The sequence below is a fragment of the Triturus cristatus genome, chromosome 5_2 (genome assembly GCF_964204655.1).
Source record: "Triturus cristatus chromosome 5_2, aTriCri1.1, whole genome shotgun sequence".
Lineage (NCBI taxonomy): Eukaryota > Metazoa > Chordata > Amphibia > Caudata > Salamandridae > Triturus > Triturus cristatus.
In genome coordinates, this window is record NC_140588.1 from 1,092,573,165 (window position 1) to 1,092,595,931 (window position 22,767).

General features: G+C 51.1%; 1 protein-coding gene across 4 annotated transcripts in view; it reads left to right on the plus strand.

Annotated features, from left to right (window-relative positions):
• OGT (O-linked N-acetylglucosamine (GlcNAc) transferase) overlaps nt 1-22,767 on the plus strand; it is a 668,897-nt gene that overhangs the window by 68,224 nt on the left and 577,906 nt on the right. For all 4 annotated transcript variants that reach the window (XM_085608464.1, XM_085608465.1, XM_085608463.1 and 1 more), the window contains exon 3: nt 15,234-15,477. In XM_085608464.1, the coding sequence (XP_085464590.1) occupies nt 15,234-15,477 (244 nt within the window). The remainder of the gene's footprint in view (nt 1-15,233; nt 15,478-22,767) is intronic.

Consider the following 22,767-nt stretch of genomic DNA (forward strand, 5'->3'; position numbering starts at 1 on the left):
CACGGGTACTGTCTAGAACTAACTTCCACTCCACCCAACATACCAGCAAAGCACCGTCCTATGTCAGCCGAACACTTAGGTTTACTACAGCAGGAAGTGCTTGCTATGCTCGCAAAAGGGGCAATAGAAGTAGTGCCCATCCACCAGCAGGGCGCAGGGGTGTACTCTCTGTACTTCTTAATCCCCAAACAGGACGGCTCGCTCAGACCTATTCTAGACCTGCGACCCCTAAACCTATATATTCTTTCGGAGCATTTCCATATGCTCACCCTCCAGCAGGTTCTCCCACTACTCAGTCAGGGGGATTTCCTAGCTACGCTAGACCTGAAGGATGCATACTTCCACATACCCATACACCCCTCACACAGGAAATACCTCAGATTCACTATTCAAGGGAATCACTATCAGTTCAAAGTTCTCCCCTTCGGAGTAACAACAGCACCCAGAGTCTTTACCAAGTGCCTGGCAAAAGTGGCCGCGCATCTGCGAAGGCAAAACATTCACGTCTTCCCTTATCTGGACGACTGGCTAGTTCAGGCCAAGTCTGCACAACAATGTGCCACACACATGTCCCACACCATTCACCTTCTTCACGATCTGGGATTCTCACTAAATTACCCAAAATCAAGTCTCCAACCTGCGCACGTACAACAGTACTTGGGCGCAACGATCAACACTCTGGCTGCCACAGCTCAGCCAACTTTAGTGAGAATCAACAGCATGCAACTGCTGATCTCGAAATTCCAACCTCAACACTCCCTTCCTGCGCGAGTGTTCATGCAGTTGATAGGCATGATGGCCTCCTGCATCTTCATAGTCCCACACGCGAGCCTACATATGCGCCCGCTTCAGGAGTGCTTAGCACGTCAATGGAATCAGGCTCACGGGCAACTAAAAGACCTAGTGTTGGTGAGCGGTCGGGCATACAACTCTCTGCATTGGTGGAGTCCACAAAACCTTTGCAAGGGCCGACCATTCCAAGAGCCTGTTCCACAAATCATACTAACAGCGGACGCGTCTCTCCAGGGATGGTGAGCTCATGTACTCAATTACACGGTGCAGGGACTATGGACAACACAACAAAAGAAGATGCACATCAACCTTCTGGAACTGATGGCAATCTTCCTAGCCATGAAGGCATTCCAAGTACACTTGTGCAACAAAGTCTTGTTGATCCGGACGGACAACATGACTGCCATGTACTACATACAGAAGCAGGGAGGAACACACTCTCCACAGTTGTCTCATCTGGCTCAGAGCATGTGGAAGTGGGCCATTCAGAGGAACATATTCCTCATGGCAGAACACCTCCAGGGCAAGGACAACCAGATGGCGGATCTGCTCAGCAGACACAGCCACCAGATGCACGAGTGGGAGCTACACCCATCAGTTCTCCAACCGTACTTCCAGCGGTGGGGTCATCCAGAGATAGACCTATTCGCCACAAAAGAAAACGCAAAATGCCAAAGCTTTGCCGCCAGGTTCCCACACCCACAGTCGTAGGTGTGAGAAAGTGGCTCTGTATATACTGTTCCCTAATAGGTACAGGGTGTACAGAGTCCACAGTCCCCCAGAGGCTGATAGAGGTCAAAGTTAGGTATGACCTTACTCTCAAAAGTGGTAGCTTGGTCGAGCAGTAAGGCAGTACCAGAGGACAGTGTAAAGCATTTATTGTACACACTCAGTCAGCAAATGGTTTCACACACTCAATAACTGAACTCTAGGCCAATGGTTTATATATATAAAATATATGCTTGTTTTATTTTTAGAACCACAAAGGGGGTAAAAATATACTTTCTCAGAATGAGTGGTTGAACAAATACTTTTGTTTCAAGCAATAAATTTGTGTAAACAGTCACAGTTGGTTGCAATAAACAATCCTATTTCCTAAACCTAACAATGCATTGAGCTCAATGGTAAATTCAGGTTATTTGTAATACATTACTTTTTAGATTACTTTTGGAATTCCAGGTCTGGCTCCTAGAACCAGCCTGGGGTCAGTATTCAGAATCAAGTGATGAAAGTCAACTTAATAACTGTAATGATTTTTAAATAATATTTAGCTATTTCAAAAGTTGGCACTTAGAAAATATTTCACAGAAAACATTCAATGGATCTCTATGGCAAGAAATTCAAATTGCAGGTAGAGTACTTTATCGTTACTTTAGTAATCCAGGACTGGGTGCCTAGACCCAGGTCTGGGGTCCTTATCAAAAGCAGGTAAGTAATTTCGTTTGCAGAAATGGTACGATTTTTAAAGAATATTTCAAATTTGCAAAAGTAGACACTTAGAAGAAATTTCACAGAAAAGCAGACAATGGTTTCCTATGGGAGAAAAATGAGTTAGAGGTAAGTATAGTTGTGAACACTTTTCAGAGTCAGGGCTGGGCACCAAGATCCAGCACTGGGAGCTCACCTAGGAGCAGGTGAGTAAATTCGTTTTTGTCACTTGGCTGATTTTTGGTGAATTTTTGCAGTTTTGAAAAGTTCACACTTAGAAGATTTTTGAAGAAAAAGCCAGTCAATGTTACCCTATGAGGAAAATGAAGTTAGCGGTTTAAGGGTAAGTACTCGACTGGCAGAGTTGAAATTCCGGGCATGGACTCAGGGGTCCCCCAGTGTCAGGTAGGTACAGTTGGTTCACCCTCAGCGGTTTCAGGACGGCCGGGTGCAGAGAGAGTTAGGCCCAATGTTATCCTATGAGGGATAGGGGGGCCTTGGTTGGTGGCTGCTGTCTGGCAAGCCACGCGGCTGTGGGAGCTGGGCTCCTGGTCACTTACTCAGGGCAAGTGGGGAAGTAGGTTAGTGTAGAGAGGGCACTGCCAGGGCCACTCGGGCGGCTGGGTGCAGGGTGCTTTTGAGCCCTCGGGCGCTCAATGGAAATCAATGGGAATGTTCCGGTTTGGAAAAAGGCTGCAGGCTCGGGGACGAGGAGGTTTCAGGTGCCACCACCACTTCGAGAGGTAAGTTGGGTAGTTGTAGATTAGGTGGGTACCCCGGGATTGGGCACAGGGGGCCGCAGGGCGCCGGGTGCAGGGGTGCCTTTTGACGTCGGGAATCTTACCCTCTGGTTGATCGCGGCTGGGGTGGCACTCGGTTCTGAGGCTGCAGGCTTCTTCCGGGATGTCGAGGGGGGTCCTTGGGTGCCGGACTCGGGGTCACAGTCGCCGTGGGGTCGTCCTCTGGGTCTTTGTCCACTCCGGCACTGGCCAGGCTTGGCTGGTGCAGAGTGTGTTGGGTCCGCGGTCCCGGGCTGGTGCCAGGGATAGCAAATAGGTTTCTTGAGTAGAGCCTCTACTCGTGGGAGTCCCAGGGAATCAGAGTTCAAAGGTAGCCAGGTCCTCCGGGGTTTTTGAGGTTGCTGGCCACAAGAGATGCCGCGCTGGAGCAGGGGCAGGTTCGAGGGTCGACAGGCCGGTAGGGCTGGGGCCAAAGCAGTTGGTGTCTTCCTCTTTTTAGCAGCTGCAGGGCAGGTCTTTGTTCTTCTTGCTCTTCTTGTAGTTTCAACTCTGGGATCTGTCGAAGGAAGGTTCAGGGTGCCCCTAAATACTAGATTTAGGGGCGTTACAGGTAGGTGAAGGCCAGGGACCAATGGGTCCTTGTCCTGGGGTGGGTACACCCCCTATCCTGCCTCTCTCCTGTGGGAGGGGGGCAGTAGCCTAATCCTGATAGGGTAGGGCCCCCCATCTTCAAGATGGCGATAGCCCGGAGATGTGCTTCACCTCGCCTCCCCCACCTGAGGGGTGGGGTGGGCAGGCTGGCACATTCCCTGCCCTTGTATGGGGTTTCCGGCCAAGCTTCCCTCCAGAGTGGGGGGTTGCAGAGGCCTGGGGAATCTCCAAGAGGCGGCATGCCTTTGAAGCTTCCCTTGGCTCATCCTGGGGGAGGAGATTTATCACCTCACCCAGGACGTGCATTGTTGCAGGCCCGGGAGAGCAGGGGCTCTCCCACCCAGGGGTCCAGCAACGTGTCTGCGGTGTGGCAGCCTGGGCAGCCTCAGAGCAGACGTGGATTGTAGGTTAGCTGTAAGGGGGCATCTCTAAGATGCCCTCTGGGGTGCTTAGTACATTAAATCCCACACTGGCATCAGTGTGGGTTTAATGTGCTGAGAAGTTTGATACCAAACTTCCTAGTCTTCAGTGTTGCCATTATGGTGCTGTGGAGCTCGTGTTTGACGAGCTCTCAGCACCATGTACTTGTAAATGGCAGCACTGTACTTACAGTGCCCAGGGATGGACCTGGGTACTGTAGGGGCACAGGGCTCCTGCTCCTGTGCCCACACCATAGGCATAAGGCACCCAGCCAGAGGGGTGGCTGACATATGCTTTGGCAGTGTAGGTGATGGGCATGGCACACAGAGATGTGTGCCATGTCGACTCTTTGTTTTGTCCTGCGCCCAGACACTCAGCCTGCAAAGGCAGTGTGTGTGTGTAAGGGTACAGGGCCTCTAAGGGTGGCACAATGAGTGCTGCAGCCCTTAGAGGCCTTCCCTGGTCACAAGGCCCTGGGTACCTAGGGTACCATTTACTAGGGGCTGACATGTGGCCAGGGTTTGCCAATTGGGAGTTTGTATTTTAGGGAAGGAACACAGGCCCTGGGCACCTGATTGGCAGGAGCCCAGGGCACAACAAGGAAAAGTGCATCAGCTATTAGGCAAAAAGGGGGGGGGTTACTGCAACAGAAACCCACTTTCTCACACAAGCCCCCCCCAGCCCAAAGGCCAGGAGACTTCTGCCAAAGCTGGGAGAGTCTACCTAGTCTTTCAGGCGAGGAAGAGTTGGGGAAGTGGTTTGAAAGTTGCAAGGCCTACTCTGCCTTACATCCTTCTGCCTAGGTCAGTCCCTTTGGGGAGCAGGCCTGTCTTATTAGTTTCAGGACCTAACTCCCAAGGCTCCTCTCCTTGTCTTTTACTGTCCTTGTCCCATCTTTCTATTTTGGGTTTAGAGGTGCATACCTCGGTAGTTTCTAACTTAGCCAGGGCTAGGCCCAGCTTACCCACAGAGGCTACCCACAGCTTGAGCAACCCCACCATGACCAATAAGGTCAGGGGGCCTGACTTGCTATTTGGCAGGGGGTTAGGCCACCATGCCAAGGTTAGGGCTGCCATGAAGGCTAACACCCAGCAGAGGCTGCTGACAGCTGTCAGTGCCCAGAACCACCCCTTTAGCTCCTGACTGGCAAGTGAGGGAGCTATTTTATAGTTCTCTTTGGGTCCTGGCTGTTGGTCTGTTTGAGGATAGGGGGTCCCTACTCTTGGTAGGGAACACCCCTTCTCCACCCTTTGTTCTGCCGCCTGAGGAGCCACTAATTCAGGCTGGACAGTTGCCTGACTAGTCAGGTCTTGTTGTTGGCTAGGGGGGGCTTTAACAGTGCCATTGTGGGGGTTTTCCCTTACTGGGATAGAATCTCCCTGGCTCTCTGGAACTGTGGCTAACAGTTGCCCACCTTTCCTACCCTGTGTCTTCTCACTCTTTTGGGACTCAGCTGCACTGACTGCAAGTTGAGCCCCCACAGGTTCTTTGGGCGAGGCCTGGCATTGGGCCAGCACCTCTCTTTGTCTCAGTTCCACATCTAAGTGATCATTCCCCAAGAGACAATCAAGGGGGAGGTTTTTACTGACTATCACTTTTCTCCATCTAAGGGACCCAGCTGTGGCTAGGGGCACTATAGCCACAGGTCTAACAGTGACTCCCCCTGGGACAGTTCTTACCCTTCTTGTTTCCCCTGGGACATATTGGTGTGGGAAAACCAACCTGTCATGTACCACAGTGTGACTGGCACAGGTATCTCTCAGGGCAGTGGCTGGGATTCCATTCACCAGTAGGTGGTGGAAGTGTCTACTTCCTTCTGGGATCTCCAGCTTGCTTCTTGGGCCCATTCCCCAGTTGAAAGCTAGGAGGACTTCCTCATCTGAGGACCCTCCCTCCCAAGCTACACTGGCAACCCCTGGGGCTACACTAGTCACCCCTGGAGCTGTACTAGGAACCTTATTTTTAGGACAGCTAGAGTCCTGGGTGTGGTGTCCAGCCTTCTGACAGTTGAAACACCAGATTCTGTTGGGATCCCAATTCTTACCTTGGTACCCTGGTTTAGTTTGTGGGGTGTCTTTGGGCTCACCCTCCTGGTCAGGTTTGTGGGGGGCTACCTGGGACTCCTTTCTTTTATCCACAGGGGGTTCACTCTCTTTCTTCTGGGGAGGCTTTGGGACCCCTTGGTTTTGGTCCCTCCCAGTGGACGTCCTAGTCACCCTAGTCTTGACCCAGTGGTCTGCCTTTTTTCCCAATTCTTGGGGGGATTTTAGACCTAGGTCTACCAAATGCTGATGCAACTTTTCATTTGTGCAGTTACTCAAAATATGTTCCTTCATGAATAAATTGTACAATCCAGTAAAATCCTGCACACCATGTCCAGCTAACCAACCATCCAGTGTCTTCACTGAGAAATCTACAAAATCAATCCAGGACTGGGTCTGGGTTTTGTGTGCCCCCCTGAATCTAATTCTATACTCCTCAGTGGTGAATCCAAATCCCTCAATCAGAGCTTCCTTCATGAGGTCATAGGATCCTGCTTCTGGCCCAGAGAGGGTCAGAAGCCTGTCTCTGCAGTTACCAGAGAACAGTTCCCACAGGAGTGCCCCCCAGAGAGGTTTCTTTACTTTTCTGATATCACAAGCCCTCTCAAAGGCTGTGAACCATTTGGTGATATCATCACCTTCCTCAAATTTAGGGACAATCCCTTTGGGGATTTTAAGGTCAGAAGTTTCCTCCCTATCCTTATTTTTATTATTGCTGCCACCATTGATGGGTGCTAAACCCATCTCTCTCCTTTCCTTTTCTAGAGCCAGGAGCCTGGACTCTAGATCTAATCTTTTGGCCAGCCTCACAAGGCTGTCCTCTTCACTGGGGGGTCCCCCAGTGTTGTCTCTGGGACCAGAGCCACCTGTGTAGTCTCTAGGTGCCCAGATGCTAATTCTTGAGTGGGAGGGTATGGGTGCCATCTCCTCCCTAGGGAATAGTATGGGGAGGTTGCTGTCCTCCTCCCCTGTTTCCCTTTCCTCATCTGACTGGTTATCACCATGTTCAGATGGGTGGTCTTTAGCATACTCAGCCAGGAGCTCCTGGAGCCCTTGTTTGGTTGGATGCTGACCCATTTGCAAATTTTTGAGTTTACATAAGGACCTCAATTCCTTGAAAGACAAGTGTAAGTAAGGTGTGAGGTCGAGCTCCTCCACCAGGTCCATGTTATTATTATCACTAATAGCTGGGTTTATTTGAGACATTCTAACCTGACAGTTCTAACCCTCTACCCTGACTATAGTGACTTTTATTTTTCTAAAATTCTAATGGGACTTAAGCAAGGCCCTAGCAAGACTTTTAGTAGTTTTGGAAAAACCAATCAGAATTCTAAAGGCAATTTTTAAGAGTTCTGTCGTGTGATCAGATGGTAACCAAGTAGTCCAACAAATGCAAGTTTGTATCCCACCGCTGATCCACCAATGTGAGAAAGTGGCTCTGTATATACTGTTCCCTAATAGGTACAGGGTGTACAGAGTCCACAGTCCCCCAGAGGCTGATAGAGGTCAAAGTTAGGTATGACCTTACTCTCAAAAGTGGTAGCTTGGTCGAGCAGTAAGGCAGTACCAGAGGACAGTGTAAAGCATTTATTGTACACACTCAGTCAGCAAATGGTTTCACACACTCAATAACTGAACTCTAGGCCAATGGTTTATATATATAAAATATATGCTTGTTTTATTTTTAGAACCACAAAGGGGGTAAAAATATACTTTCTCAGAATGAGTGGTTGAACAAATACTTTTGTTTCAAGCAATAAATTTGTGTAAACAGTCACAGTTGGTTGCAATAAACAATCCTATTTCCTAAACCTAACAATGCATTGAGCTCAATGGTAAATTCAGGTTATTTGTAATACATTACTTTTTAGATTACTTTTGGAATTCCAGGTCTGGCTCCTAGAACCAGCCTGGGGTCAGTATTCAGAATCAAGTGATGAAAGTCAACTTAATAACTGTAATGATTTTTAAATAATATTTAGCTATTTCAAAAGTTGGCACTTAGAAAATATTTCACAGAAAACATTCAATGGATCTCTATGGCAAGAAATTCAAATTGCAGGTAGAGTACTTTATCGTTACTTTAGTAATCCAGGACTGGGTGCCTAGACCCAGGTCTGGGGTCCTTATCAAAAGCAGGTAAGTAATTTCGTTTGCAGAAATGGTACGATTTTTAAAGAATATTTCAAATTTGCAAAAGTAGACACTTAGAAGAAATTTCACAGAAAAGCAGACAATGGTTTCCTATGGGAGAAAAATGAGTTAGAGGTAAGTATAGTTGTGAACACTTTTCAGAGTCAGGGCTGGGCACCAAGATCCAGCACTGGGAGCTCACCTAGGAGCAGGTGAGTAAATTCGTTTTTGTCACTTGGCTGATTTTTGGTGAATTTTTGCAGTTTTGAAAAGTTCACACTTAGAAGATTTTTGAAGAAAAAGCCAGTCAATGTTACCCTATGAGGAAAATGAAGTTAGCGGTTTAAGGGTAAGTACTCGACTGGCAGAGTTGAAATTCCGGGCATGGACTCAGGGGTCCCCCAGTGTCAGGTAGGTACAGTTGGTTCACCCTCAGCGGTTTCAGGACGGCCGGGTGCAGAGAGAGTTAGGCCCAATGTTATCCTATGAGGGATAGGGGGGCCTTGGTTGGTGGCTGCTGTCTGGCAAGCCACGCGGCTGTGGGAGCTGGGCTCCTGGTCACTTACTCAGGGCAAGTGGGGAAGTAGGTTAGTGTAGAGAGGGCACTGCCAGGGCCACTCGGGCGGCTGGGTGCAGGGTGCTTTTGAGCCCTCGGGCGCTCAATGGAAATCAATGGGAATGTTCCGGTTTGGAAAAAGGCTGCAGGCTCGGGGACGAGGAGGTTTCAGGTGCCACCACCACTTCGAGAGGTAAGTTGGGTAGTTGTAGATTAGGTGGGTACCCCGGGATTGGGCACAGGGGGCCGCAGGGCGCCGGGTGCAGGGGTGCCTTTTGACGTCGGGAATCTTACCCTCTGGTTGATCGCGGCTGGGGTGGCACTCGGTTCTGAGGCTGCAGGCTTCTTCCGGGATGTCGAGGGGGGTCCTTGGGTGCCGGACTCGGGGTCACAGTCGCCGTGGGGTCGTCCTCTGGGTCTTTGTCCACTCCGGCACTGGCCAGGCTTGGCTGGTGCAGAGTGTGTTGGGTCCGCGGTCCCGGGCTGGTGCCAGGGATAGCAAATAGGTTTCTTGAGTAGAGCCTCTACTCGTGGGAGTCCCAGGGAATCAGAGTTCAAAGGTAGCCAGGTCCTCCGGGGTTTTTGAGGTTGCTGGCCACAAGAGATGCCGCGCTGGAGCAGGGGCAGGTTCGAGGGTCGACAGGCCGGTAGGGCTGGGGCCAAAGCAGTTGGTGTCTTCCTCTTTTTAGCAGCTGCAGGGCAGGTCTTTGTTCTTCTTGCTCTTCTTGTAGTTTCAACTCTGGGATCTGTCGAAGGAAGGTTCAGGGTGCCCCTAAATACTAGATTTAGGGGCGTTACAGGTAGGTGAAGGCCAGGGACCAATGGGTCCTTGTCCTGGGGTGGGTACACCCCCTATCCTGCCTCTCTCCTGTGGGAGGGGGGCAGTAGCCTAATCCTGATAGGGTAGGGCCCCCCATCTTCAAGATGGCGATAGCCCGAAGATGTGCTTCACCTCGCCTCCCCCACCTGAGGGGTGGGGTGGGCAGGCTGGCACATTCCCTGCCCTTGTATGGGGTTTCCGGCCAAGCTTCCCTCCAGAGTGGGGGGTTGCAGAGGCCTGGGGAATCTCCAAGAGGCGGCATGCCTTTGAAGCTTCCCTTGGCTCATCCTGGGGGAGGAGATTTATCACCTCACCCAGGACGTGCATTGTTGCAGGCCCGGGAGAGCAGGGGCTCTCCCACCCAGGGGTCCAGCAACGTGTCTGCGGTGTGGCAGCCTGGGCAGCCTCAGAGCAGACGTGGATTGTAGGTTAGCTGTAAGGGGGCATCTCTAAGATGCCCTCTGGGGTGCTTAGTACATTAAATCCCACACTGGCATCAGTGTGGGTTTAATGTGCTGAGAAGTTTGATACCAAACTTCCTAGTCTTCAGTGTTGCCATTATGGTGCTGTGGAGCTCGTGTTTGACGAGCTCTCAGCACCATGTACTTGTAAATGGCAGCACTGTACTTACAGTGCCCAGGGATGGACCTGGGTACTGTAGGGGCACAGGGCTCCTGCTCCTGTGCCCACACCATAGGCATAAGGCACCCAGCCAGAGGGGTGGCTGACATATGCTTTGGCAGTGTAGGTGATGGGCATGGCACACAGAGATGTGTGCCATGTCGACTCTTTGTTTTGTCCTGCGCCCAGACACTCAGCCTGCAAAGGCAGTGTGTGTGTGTAAGGGTACAGGGCCTCTAAGGGTGGCACAATGAGTGCTGCAGCCCTTAGAGGCCTTCCCTGGTCACAAGGCCCTGGGTACCTAGGGTACCATTTACTAGGGGCTGACATGTGGCCAGGGTTTGCCAATTGGGAGTTTGTATTTTAGGGAAGGAACACAGGCCCTGGGCACCTGATTGGCAGGAGCCCAGGGCACAACAAGGAAAAGTGCATCAGCTATTAGGCAAAAAGGGGGGGGGGTTACTGCAACAGAAACCCACTTTCTCACAGTAGGGCAATGCGATGTGGATGAACTGGTCCGGCAGATTTGCGTACGCTTTTCCCCCAGCACCATTAATACCGCTGGTGGCGTGCAAACTAAGGCAACACTCACTGACCCTGATCCTAGTTGCTCCAACGTGGGCACGCCAGCCGTGGTACACCACCTTTCTGGAACTTTCCGTGGTGCCTCATCAACGACTGCAGATAAAACCAGCGTTTTGAACGCAGAACCATGGCGAAATTCAACACCCAGATCCCCAGCAACTGAACCTGGCGATCTGGCTCCTGAGGTCTTAGAGTTTGGCTACCTGAACTCACCACCTGACTGTATGACTATCATCAAAGAAGCCAGGAGACCCACTACTAGAGCCTGCTATGCGGCCAAATGGAAAAGGTTTGTCATTTACTGCAACAACAATGACATTAACCCACTGGACGCATCTATTCAAAACATCATATGCTACCTCTTACACCTATACCGCTGTAATCTGGCGTACAACTCAATACGCATCCATTTGACCGCGATAGCAGCCTACCTCCAACAGGCAGCACCTCTCCTTATTCAAGGTACCTGCCATCAAAGCTTTCTTGGAGGGACTCAAACAAGTAATTCCCCCAAGACACCCACCAGCACCAGTGTGGAACCTCAACTTGGTCCTCACCAGACTGATGGGTCCGCCCTTTGAACCTCTCCATTCATGTGAGATTCAATTCCTCACCTGGAAAGTGGCTTTCCTGCTGGCCATCACTTCCTTAAGGAGAGTTAGTGAACTCCAGGCACTAACCATTCAGGAGCTTTTCATTCAGGTCCACGCAAACAGGGTTGTCCTACGCACCAACCCCAAGTTCATGCCCAAAGTCATATCACAGTTCCACATTAATCAAACTATCGAACTGCCCGTTTTCTTCCAAAATCCGCAAAATGTCGCGGAAAGAATGCTCCATACACTAGATGTAAAGCGGGCTCTCATGTACTATATTGACAGGACAAAGGATTTTAGAAAAACTAAACAACTCTTCGTTGCCTTCTCTCCACAACACAAAGGCAACGCCATTTCCAAAGCAGGGATAGCCAGATGGATCGTTAAATGCATTCAGATTTGCTATCAAAAAAGCTAAACGCACATTAACGGTTCCCCCACGAGCCCACTCAACACGAAAGTTAGGGGCATCCATGGCTTTCCTAGGAAACATCCCTTTACACGAAATTTGTAGAGCAGCCACATGGTCCACTATACATACATTTACCAAACACTACTGCGTAGATGTACACAAGACAGCAAGCAGCTGTAGGACAGGCTGTTCTCAAAACTCTTTTCCAGACTGCTGCAGCTGGCACAGGTAGCCGCCGCTAGGGGAGGTACTGCTATATATTCTATGCACAGATATGAATTCAGCAGCCCACATGCCTCGAACTGATTATGCTACTTACCAGTATGCATCTGTTCTTGGCATGTAGGGCTGCTGACATTCATATCGCCCACCCTCCTCCCCGGCGCCTGTCGCGGCTGCAGCACTCAGAATTACTGTATAGCATGGTCATCACTTACTGTATCTACTCCATCACTGCCACAATGGCGAAAAACAATCTAAGGATGGAGAGGATGCCCATGCGCACTGTAGTCCAGGGGAGGAGCCACCTATCTCGTGATACTTCGAAGACTCTTCCAGGACAACAATGTGCAATCATCCGGACCCAGCACTAGGCGGCGATCTATGCACAAGTATGAATGTCAGCAGCCCTACATGCCAAGAACAGATGCATACTGGTAAGTAGCATAATCAATATATCTCGCCAGGAGTGTGCACTGCATGTGCTGCGTCGCTAGGAGAGACCTAAAAACCTCCTCATTACACTCTACTTTGAGGGCGCAACTTCACTCTTCTTATACAGTCTGTTCAGCAAATAGATGCAGCTCTCTGCTTCCATATCGGCGACCAACATTTACTTTATTGTGATATTTTCTTTCTAGAACAGCTGGTTTCAAAATATGCATTTATCTGAATATTAGCAAACACTTCACCGAACAAAAATGGCACTGCTTTTTATGGGTGACTTTTTTAGGTCTCGCCTTGATATCGCGTAAGCGATCGCAAAGCAAGACTATTGTAAGGGGCTCCCAAAAGTGCTCCGAAAAGCGGATTGCATGGCGAGCACGCGCACAATCACGCGCATCGTGCCGCCATGCAATCCGTTTGGCACCGCACTTCAAAGGGTCCGCTCCCCCGCCTGGAATGCACGCCCCCGCCAAGCGCGCGCGCCACGCTCCGCCTGGCTTGTCTTGTTAGAAATGGTAACTCGCCGTTGCTGTCACCATGCATGCACACGTATGCAGCCTTCAGAAGTATGCAGTGCACGCATGCCCATCGGCGCCCATCTTCACCGATGCTTCAGGTGCTCATGTTGGCTGGCGTTGCATCTGCTTGCGTGCACACACGTCATGACACGTGTTGGCATGTGTTGTCCCACAGTGTGGCCGTTTTGGCATTTGTTAACGTCGGTGCAAGAAGTCATTGGCAAAGCCAGTATATCGGCCTTTTAGAGCCCAGATCACTGGTTCCCCATCTGTGCGCCGTTAAGTCTCGCCGGGGGCGCCGCAAGCAGATGCACATTGATGTGCACTAACCCCTTCCTTTCAGAGAGGTCGGGTAATGGCCGTGCTCAGCGCGGATAGCGTGGCCCAGGCAGCTGCGTGTGTTCAAAGGCGCCTCGCTGTTTCATTAGAAAGGGGCAGCGTGGACGGGGGTTTGCTGTTACCCAGTGTGCGGAGCCTGCAGGTGGTGACTTTGAAAACACTAGTGGCATCCTCTCATCCTGTGTTGTTCGCAATTAAATTGAATTAGATTTAGTGACTTTCTGAACAGTTGTGTGCACTTGCTCTGCAGTCCTAAAGAGAAGAGATACCATATGTACAAGGTCTGTAAGTTAGAATACAAAAAAAACATTTTCCCAAGAGCATAAATTAGTTTCTTGAATCAGTAGAGTGCTTAAACTCAGCATATAACCCGTTTGTAAACTCTCCGTAATTTGTAGCCGCACCGTGAAACCAACTTCTTGTAGCAATCAAAATGTTTGGTTCTCGTGTTTGTTTCCCTCAGTGGCTGTCAGGTGTAGAATCTTAGAGTTGTGCACGCGCAGTTGGGCTCTTTCAGATTATCCCAGAGTACCACTGTGCTCCGAGATGGCAGACTTGCTCCCAGTTAGTGACACTGGACTATCTTCATATTCTGTTCCCTTTAGGCTTTCTTTAGGTCGACTGGCGTGCGGTTACGCGCACAATGACGAGCAAGGCGCCATATGGCTTTCCTCTCTCGTCATGGTGCGCGCACGCCACTTGCCAGCCAGCCTGCTTTCACTTTTGCGCCTCAGTCTTGCCTGCTCGGTTTCAATGCTCCTCCCCCACCACAGACCGCGTCTCGCGGACGTGCGTCTTTTTGTTGCTTGTTTGTCTATTAGAGGCTGCTCTGCTTGTAATTTGTGACCAAATCCCTATACTGTCTTTATCGCCTCTAATGATTATCATTGCCGACAACAAAAGTGAACACTTTTAAAAGAGCTGCATCTTTTTGGAAAGGCGAGTTTAAAAACCTCCTTCATATCTTTGTTCTCGGTGCGGCTGCTGCCCTTGACACACTTGGTGTAAGTAGTGGGCTCCAGTTTGGTTTTCGTTTTCACTGCCTCGGTCCCACCTGAAACCAAAACGGTAAACACGGCTTTGTTTCTTGTTGTTAGGCTTGGGGAGATTACGTGATTTGGCCAAAATCACAGGACGTTGAGCGTCCCTGCCGAGACTCGAACCCGGTTCCCCAGCATCCGTTATGTAATCTCCCTATGCTGTATTCTACCACACCCTCGCCCTTCCCACAACAGTACTTACCCGCCCCCACCACCCCTCTGAGATCTCTGCTTTTAAATGTTCCCATCTGCCACATAGTCTACTGCGTGTTCGAATTATCACTGAAAATGTTCTGCCTCCCTTTGCATGTCTCATCCCCTCTCTCTGTGCTCATCCTCCCTTGCTTTTAGCCCATACATTCATGCTCCAACGCCTCTAACCCCTTCTCCGTTTCATCTCTCCTCCCCCTGCGTGCTGTGTGTATGTGTTCGGATACCGGGATTGGGGTAATTAGCACTGAGGGTCCAAGGGGGCTGCACTTTAAAAGCCATATTCACAAATTGCAACAGAACTCGTACCTTCCCCCACCTCACTATCTATTAACCCTCAAGTACAGGATGCTCACTTATGCCAAAGCATTAACAAATATATGGTTCAATTCCTATCTGGCAGCCTTGAGAGATTACTTAACGGCATTTACAGGTGCTAAAAACAAGCATCTTCATATGTAAAACATACATTTCCATTACAATGCCAGTAGCTCTAACTTTAAAAAAATGTGAGACCTATTGCATTGCAAATGTTTGTTTTGTTTGTTCTTTTAACAAGCTACTGAATACAGTGATTGTTATGAATTGTGATATAAACTGCACTTCATGGACCTGCTTGTGGGGCCTATATATTAACATTTCTCAATGCATCCTCCTGCTGCAGGTCTGCTCACTTTAGCACGCTGGCTATCAAACAAAATCCGCTGCTGGCAGAGGCCTACTCCAACTTGGGCAATGTCTACAAGGAGCGTGGCCAGCTGCAAGAGGCAATTGAGCATTACCGCCACGCTCTTCGTCTGAAACCAGACTTCATCGATGGATACATCAACCTGGCTGCTGCTTTGGTGGCAGCTGGTGATATGGAGGGGGCAGTGCAGGCCTATGTCTCTGCCCTCCAGTACAACCCTGTGAGTACCTTACCCAAATGGCCAAAAGATCAGAGTATGCAGTTTCACTTACAGTAAATATTAGAAGCTCATATTTGTGCATTGGTGTGTTTGTGTAGAAATCTATTTGAGATTGCAGCTTGTTTTGGCAAATTGTCTTCTGAAGTGGGGGAGGCTTGTTACTGCATCCGCTGTCGTGGGGGTTACTTGCTACTGCCGCGGATGGGGAGGCATGGTTGCCCCCACTTTTTGCCTGATGATGCTTTTCGACTGTGCCCTACCAACCAGGCACCCAAGACCTATATTCTTTCACTAAAACTGTACTGTGTAACCCTAAATTAGTACCTCTCTGGCCACATGTAAGCTCCTGGTAAAAGGTACCCTAGATACCAAGGGACCTGTGACCAGCAGATGCCTCCAAGGGCTGGCGCACTCATTGTACCCCCTTACAGGTCTTGTACCTGAATACCCACACACTGCCATTGTAGGCTGAGTGTTTTGGTGCAGCGAAAAGTGAATCGACATGGCACACAACCCTGTGTGCTTTGCCTACAACCCACTGCCTATGGCATAGATCAACCACCCCTCTAGCTAGGTGCACCATACCAGTGGTGAGGGTACAGGTGCATGAGCACGGTACCCCTACTATGTCGAAGTCTATTCTTAGACATTGTTAGTGTAGTAAAGCCATAAAGATTATATGGTCTGGGAGTTTGTCATTACCACCTCCACAGCACCATAATGGCTTTACTTAAATCTTGGTAGTTTGGTAGCAAACTTCTCCACACATTAAATCGACACTAGTGCGGGATTTAAATGAAAAATGCACTCGCAGGGGATCTTTGAGATGCCTCTGAAAAACAACCTAACTCCAGTGTCCTTGCTGACTGGCTGCTCGCCAGCTGCCACCCCAGGCATTTTTCTGGACCCCCTGGGTGGAGAGCCTCCCACTCTCTGGGTCCTGAAGCACACATCTGGGGTAGAGGTGCCAAGCCTCCTCCCCCAGGATGGGCAGGATCCACGAAGGGGAAGCTTCAAAGGCTTACTGCCTTTGTGAGCCGACCCAGCCATTTGCTGCTTCCAGCAACTGCCCCCCTCCGCATCTGACCCCCACCTTGGGCTGGAGAATCTGCAGGAAACCCTAGCTAGACGTATGCCCACCTTTGCCAAACCCACCCCTCAGGTGGGCGAGTCGAGGTGCTGCACAACTCAGTCCCCGCCATCTTGACAATGGGAGGACCCAGCTAATCAGAGTGAGGCTTATGCCCCCCCCCCCACACTGAAGGGTGGCATAATAGGGGGTGTACCCACCCCAAGGGAGGGACCCATTGGTCCCAATCTGTACCTACCTGAAACACCCCTAAATCTAGTATTTCGGGGGTAACCCCAAACCTCACCGCCTCAGACCAGAAGAAACCAGAAGGACCAAAGAGCCTTGCTGAAGGAAGAGGAGGACACCAACTGACTTTGCTCCAGCCCTTCTGGCCTATCCCGACCTCGACCTGCTACAGCGGAATCCTGGTGTCCTGCAGCCAGCAGCTCCCAAGAACCTAAGGACCTGCCCTTCATTCCCCAACAAGACTTTGCTCACTAACACTCTGTCCTCGGCCAAATCTGTGAGTCTGCACCACTCTGCACCCAATGCCCACAGCCCGTGTTTGAGTGGCTGAACGCCAAGTGGAGGTCTCCCTTGCGATCCTGACCTGGGATCTGGTGATCCCTGACCTACCGCAAGTCTCCCGAAGACACCTGCAGCCCCCTTCTGGAGGATTACTACGACCGGTAAGAAAATCCCGACGCCAAAAAATACCCCTGCACCCGATGCTCCACTGTGAGAAAAGTGCCCTCTTTCTGCTTGCTTGCCCCCACTTTTTGCTGAATTGTTGATATACTTTGACTGAGTGTGCCCTGGGCTCCTGCTAATCAAGTACCCTGGGCCTATGTTCTTTCCCGAAAACTGCATTGAAGCCTAAACCCAATTGGCATCTTTGGCCACAGGTCAGCCCCTGGTAAATGGTACCACAGGTACCCATGGCACTGACCAGAGAAGGCCTCCAAGGGCTTCAGCACTTATTGTGCCACCCTTAGAGGTCCTGTACCCTGACACACACACTGCCTTTGCAGCCTGCGTGTCTTGGTGCAGAAAAAAGTGAAGTCAACATGGCACACTTCCCTGTGTGCCATGCCTACAAACCACTTCCCTGGCATAGATCAGTCGCCCCTCTTGCTGGGTGTACTATACCCGTGGTGAGGGTACAGGTGCATGAGCCCTGTACCCCTACAGTATCCAAGTCCATTCTTAGATATTGTAAGTGCAGTGCTGCCATCAACAGTATATGGTGCTGGGAGTTTGTCATTACAAACTCCACAACACCATAATGGCTACACTGAAAACTGAGAAGTTTGCTATCAAACTTCTCAGCACATTACGCCCACACTGCCAGTGTAGGATTTAATGAAAAATGCACACAGAGGGCATCTTAGAGATGCCCCCTGAAAACAAACCCACCACTAGTGCCAGGCTGAGTGGCTGCTTTCAGCTGCCACCACCAGACATGTTTCTGGACCCCTGGGTCGAGAGCCTGTTGCTCTCTGGGGCATGAAACAATGCACATCCTGGGACGAGGTGCCAAGCCTCCTCCCCCAGGATGGGCAGGGTTCACGAAGGGGAAGCTTCAAAGGCTTGCCGTCTTAGTGAGCTTCCCCAGGCCACTTGCTGCTTTCAGCAACTGGTCCCCACTGGTTCTGACCCCCACTTTGGGCGGGAGGACCGGCGGGAAAACGAAGTGAGGAAGAGAGGTGTGCCCACCTCTGCCAACTCCACCCCTCAGGTCGGGTAGGCAAGGTGAAGCACAGCTCAGTCCACACCATCTTGAAGATGGGGGGATTTAGCCAAGCAGGGACAGGCACATGCCCCCCTCCCACTGGAGGGTGGCATAATAGGGGGTGCACCCACCCCAGGGAAGGGACCCATTGGTCCCTGCCTTACCTACCTGTAATGCCCCTAAATCTAGTATTTAGGGGCACCTCTGAACCTTGCTTCCTCAGATCCAGAGCAGAAACAAGAAGAAAAGGACCGAACAGCAGTGCAGCAGTTAACAAGAGAAAGACGCCTACTGACTTGGCCACAGCCCCACCGGCCTGTCTCCCCCTCGAACCTGCTCCTTCAATTAAGTGTCTCCTTCAGCCAGCAACCTCAAAAACCCCCGGAGGACCTGCCTGCCTGCCTTCACTTCCAAAGACTGCTTCTCCCGTGAACACCAGATTTGTTCAAGTGCAACCTCTGGCAGCAGCCAGAAAGTGCGACTCCGCCCCACTCTGCACCCGCCGTCCACAGCCCGATCTCGAGTGGGCGAACACCGCGAGGTCACCACGGCGATCCTGACCGAGATCCGGCGACCCCTGACCTGTCTCAGCCTAAATCCAGAAGGCCCCCCTAACTGCGACCAGGAGCTGGTAAGATCCGACCCCAAAAGGCACTCCTGCACCTGACGACCGAAGGTCTTGAGTACCCAAACCAGCGGTGTCTAACCAACCCCTAAATTCCCAATTTAACTCTCGAAGTGGTGGTTGTACCCAGAAGTCCTTCGTCTCCCTGCCTGCAGTGCTTTTGCAAACCAGAGGTTTTCCATTGGTATTGGGGCACCCGTCGTCTAATTAGCACCGTGCACCCGGCCGCCCTAGTACCGCTGAGGGTTCACCGTTGGTGCTAATTTGTTGCCCCATTTGCCCTGAACTAAAGTCCAGGAGCTTTGCTCCCACAACCCAGTGGGCTGCTTGCCAGCAGCCAACAACCGGAGGCCCCGTATCCCCCATTGGATAACATTGGGCCTCAGCACTCTGCACCCAGCCGCCCTAGTGCCGCTGAGGGTGTAACAAGAGTGCATCACTGACCCTGGGGGACCCCTGAGTCTACTCCCAAAACCTCCACTCCCACTACCGAATACTTGCCTAAAAACCAATAACCATATGTTCGAGGCATATGAGCTGCAGATTGTACACTAGGCATAGATCGTCATCTGATGTTGGGTTCGGATGTCTGCATGTTGTTTTTGTCTTCGAATTGTTGCAGTCACGAGACCGGTGACTCCTCCTTCGGTGGACAATGCGCGTGGGCATCAGCTCCATCATTAGATTGTGTTTTTCCGCCATCGGGTTTGGATGTGACTTGCTGCGCTCTGGGTTGGTGTCGTTATCGAACCCCCTTTCGACGCGCAATCACACTTAACCGACGGTATTGTCTCGATCGTGTACCTTCGACGTGCACCCTCGACAAATTTCGAATAACTTCGCCTGCGGACTTGGGTGCGGGTTGCTGGGCCTACCCACGCAGGTAGAGACTGACGTCGATGGAACAGACTCCCTTTAAGAAATGTCCACAATGTGGTGATAAGTTTACACACTCGGACCTCCAGCCTGTTTGCAATCTGTGCCTCTCTCCAGAACATCGAGAGGACGATTGTGAGGCTTGTCTCTCCTTCAAGTCCAAGAAGACCATCCGATATAGTCAAGCTTGACGCCACGAGATGTCCCGATGCACAGGTTCCATTCTGGAGCCAGAACAGTAAGTACTGGTCCCGGACTTCGAAGCAGACCTCTCTGATGCCGAAGATGACATCACCCCGGCTCAAAGGGACTTGAGTACCGAAACCCCCACCCAAGCCTATACCAACGGCTCCGGTGACACCTTCGGGCTCAGGTCCACACCGTACAAAAACGTCGAGCCAACTACCCGGTACCGGAAAGCCATCTTCGGCACCGAAAGCTCAGTCGTCCGAGTTGCCGCGCCCTCTGCCGGCACCGGGAAAACATTTGTCACCAAAATCGGCAAAAGATCCCTCTGCACCGAAACAGGCATCGGCACGGAAGCACCCTGATGAGACATCGGCATGAAGCAGCCAGATAAGACCTCGGCACCGAAGCACACCGAAAAGACCTCGGCACCGAAGCACACCGAAAAGACCTCGGCACCGAAAATTTCAGAGCCAAGAACATTAAAAGACAAAACTCATATAAATAAGCTGCCGAAACAACTCGCACCGAAGGCCTCGGAACCAGGGAAAGCTTCTGGACCGGACACTGTCCAAAAACTTCCAAAAACCGTTTCTATGGAGAAATCTTAGACGCCAAGGAAACCTATCGATGCAGAAGAGCTTTTCTTTCCCGATATGAGACAAACTACCATCTTTATTCGCCCAAAGACGGGTCAAATAGTCCCCAAGCTACATACAAAGAGGAAACCAGAACATTTGCCACACGGTCCAGTTCCTCCAAAGAAATTACACATAGCTACTAATACCTCACCACCACCACTTTTGAAGCGTGAATCTTTCTGGATTCACTATGCTGCATTATTCCGCGATCTTGTGGTTGGGTCCGGATTCGTAGTCTTTTCTTTTTTTTTTTTTTTTTTTTTTCTGTAGCCCAGGTGGGCGGCGACGACCACCATTTGGTGCACCTCCCGTGACGTCGTCGTGCTTCCTGCGGAAGTCCCACCTTTGGGGCGCCATCTTCAGATTCTTTTTTCCGCCGTTGGGTCTGGATCGTCATCGGGAAGCTCCAGAATTACAATCGAAGGAACAAGAAAGAAAAGCGAGTTTCGTCGATAAATACTACGAAGATATCACAGGAAAGGAAGAGATTTCATCAGGAGCGCGAAGAAAGGAGGTTCAGGGCCCTTTTCTTCGACGACCTTGGAGAATGCGCACTCAGAGGCCCTGAGCGCAATGGACAAGACACCATTCAAGTTCTGCCCAAACTGCCACCACAAGTTCGCGCAGAAGGACCAGCATCCAGTCTGCAACCTCTGCCTACCGGTCGAACACCAGAGTAAGGACTGCAACGCCTGCTCAGTCTTCGCGCCGAAGACGCTCCGGGTGAGAGATCGGCAGAGAAGAGCCAACGCCAGCATGGATGGCAAGGGTAAGGCCCCGTCGCTCTACGATCTGGGCCTCTCCACGGACGATGAGGACAACGTCGCCGAGACAGCCGAAAACTTCACGGTCGTAGAGACCGACAAGAAAAAAGAAGACTAGGTAAGAGAATCGTCGAGCGCAAAACAGAAAATACCTCAAACAGGAGGGTGACTCGAGAAAATCAGAGTCAAAGTCCACGAAGGGAGCCCCGGCGCCGAAAACTTCGACGACCAAAGGGGGAACCATGGACAAGAGGCCGAGCGGATCCTTCGAGAAGGACTCCCTGGTGCCGAAAGACGCCGAAAAGCAAGGGTCGTCGAAGACAACCCAGGAATCAGGGCGATCGACGCAAAAAGAACGGTCGACGTCGACGCAGGTTTCCTCAAAGACCCGCGGTCGACGCCGAAAGCATCTCCGAGATGGAGAAAAAGAAGAGGCGGCTCGAGGCCGAAATGGAGAACATCCTTCAAAGGAAGAAGGAGTTCGACGCCAAGATGAAGGAATTCAAGATTCCAACGGTTTCATCGACGGACGTCGTCGAGGACGAATTCGACACCGAGGGCCTGACGAGGGATCTCGAAGAGGAAGACGAGACCTATTATGACGGCGAAGTCGAGGAAGAAGACCAGCAGTCGTTCTACGGCTCGGCGCCATCTACCAGCCACGACATCGAATGGCAGGATCTCGACACCGAAAACCCGGAGGAGCCCGTGGACACGTACCCTTCGAGGCCTTCGCCACCCGACGACATCGGGGTGTACAATATGGTGGTCAGGAGCGCAGCGACAGCCTTCGGCGTCAAACTCGACGAAGAGAAGCCGAAAGCCGATTTTCTCCTCGAGACCCTGCTCCCCATCCAGATGAGGAGCCAGTTCCTCCCCATGCTACAAAGTGTGATGAATCAGGGGAGAGAAGCCTTCAAGGAACCAGCGACCTGCCGGTCGATCACGCCCAGGACTGAGAAGAAATATAAGCACTCTTCCCTGGACCCCCCTTACATCAAAGGTAGCGTGACCGCCGACTCCATCATAGCTTCCACGGCCAGGAGAAGGGCCAACGTACCAGCAACTTCGGGCCCACCACCTGATAAAGAGAGCAGGAGTATAGACCTCACAGGAAGAAAAGTCGAGAGGAACGCCGCAATGCACTGGCGCATGGCGAATTCCAATGCACTCCTCAATAGACACCAGTACCAGCACTGGGACGAGATGGGGGAGATAGTAAAGCACCTCCCCGAAGAATACCGCCAGAGAGCCTCACACCTGGTAGACGAAGGCAAAAACATCGCCAACTCCTGTATAAAGACGGCGTTGGACGGGGCAGAGACTTCAGCAAGACTCATGGCCATAGGGGTCACAGAGAGAAGGCATGCATGGCTAAGAATCTCGGGATTCAA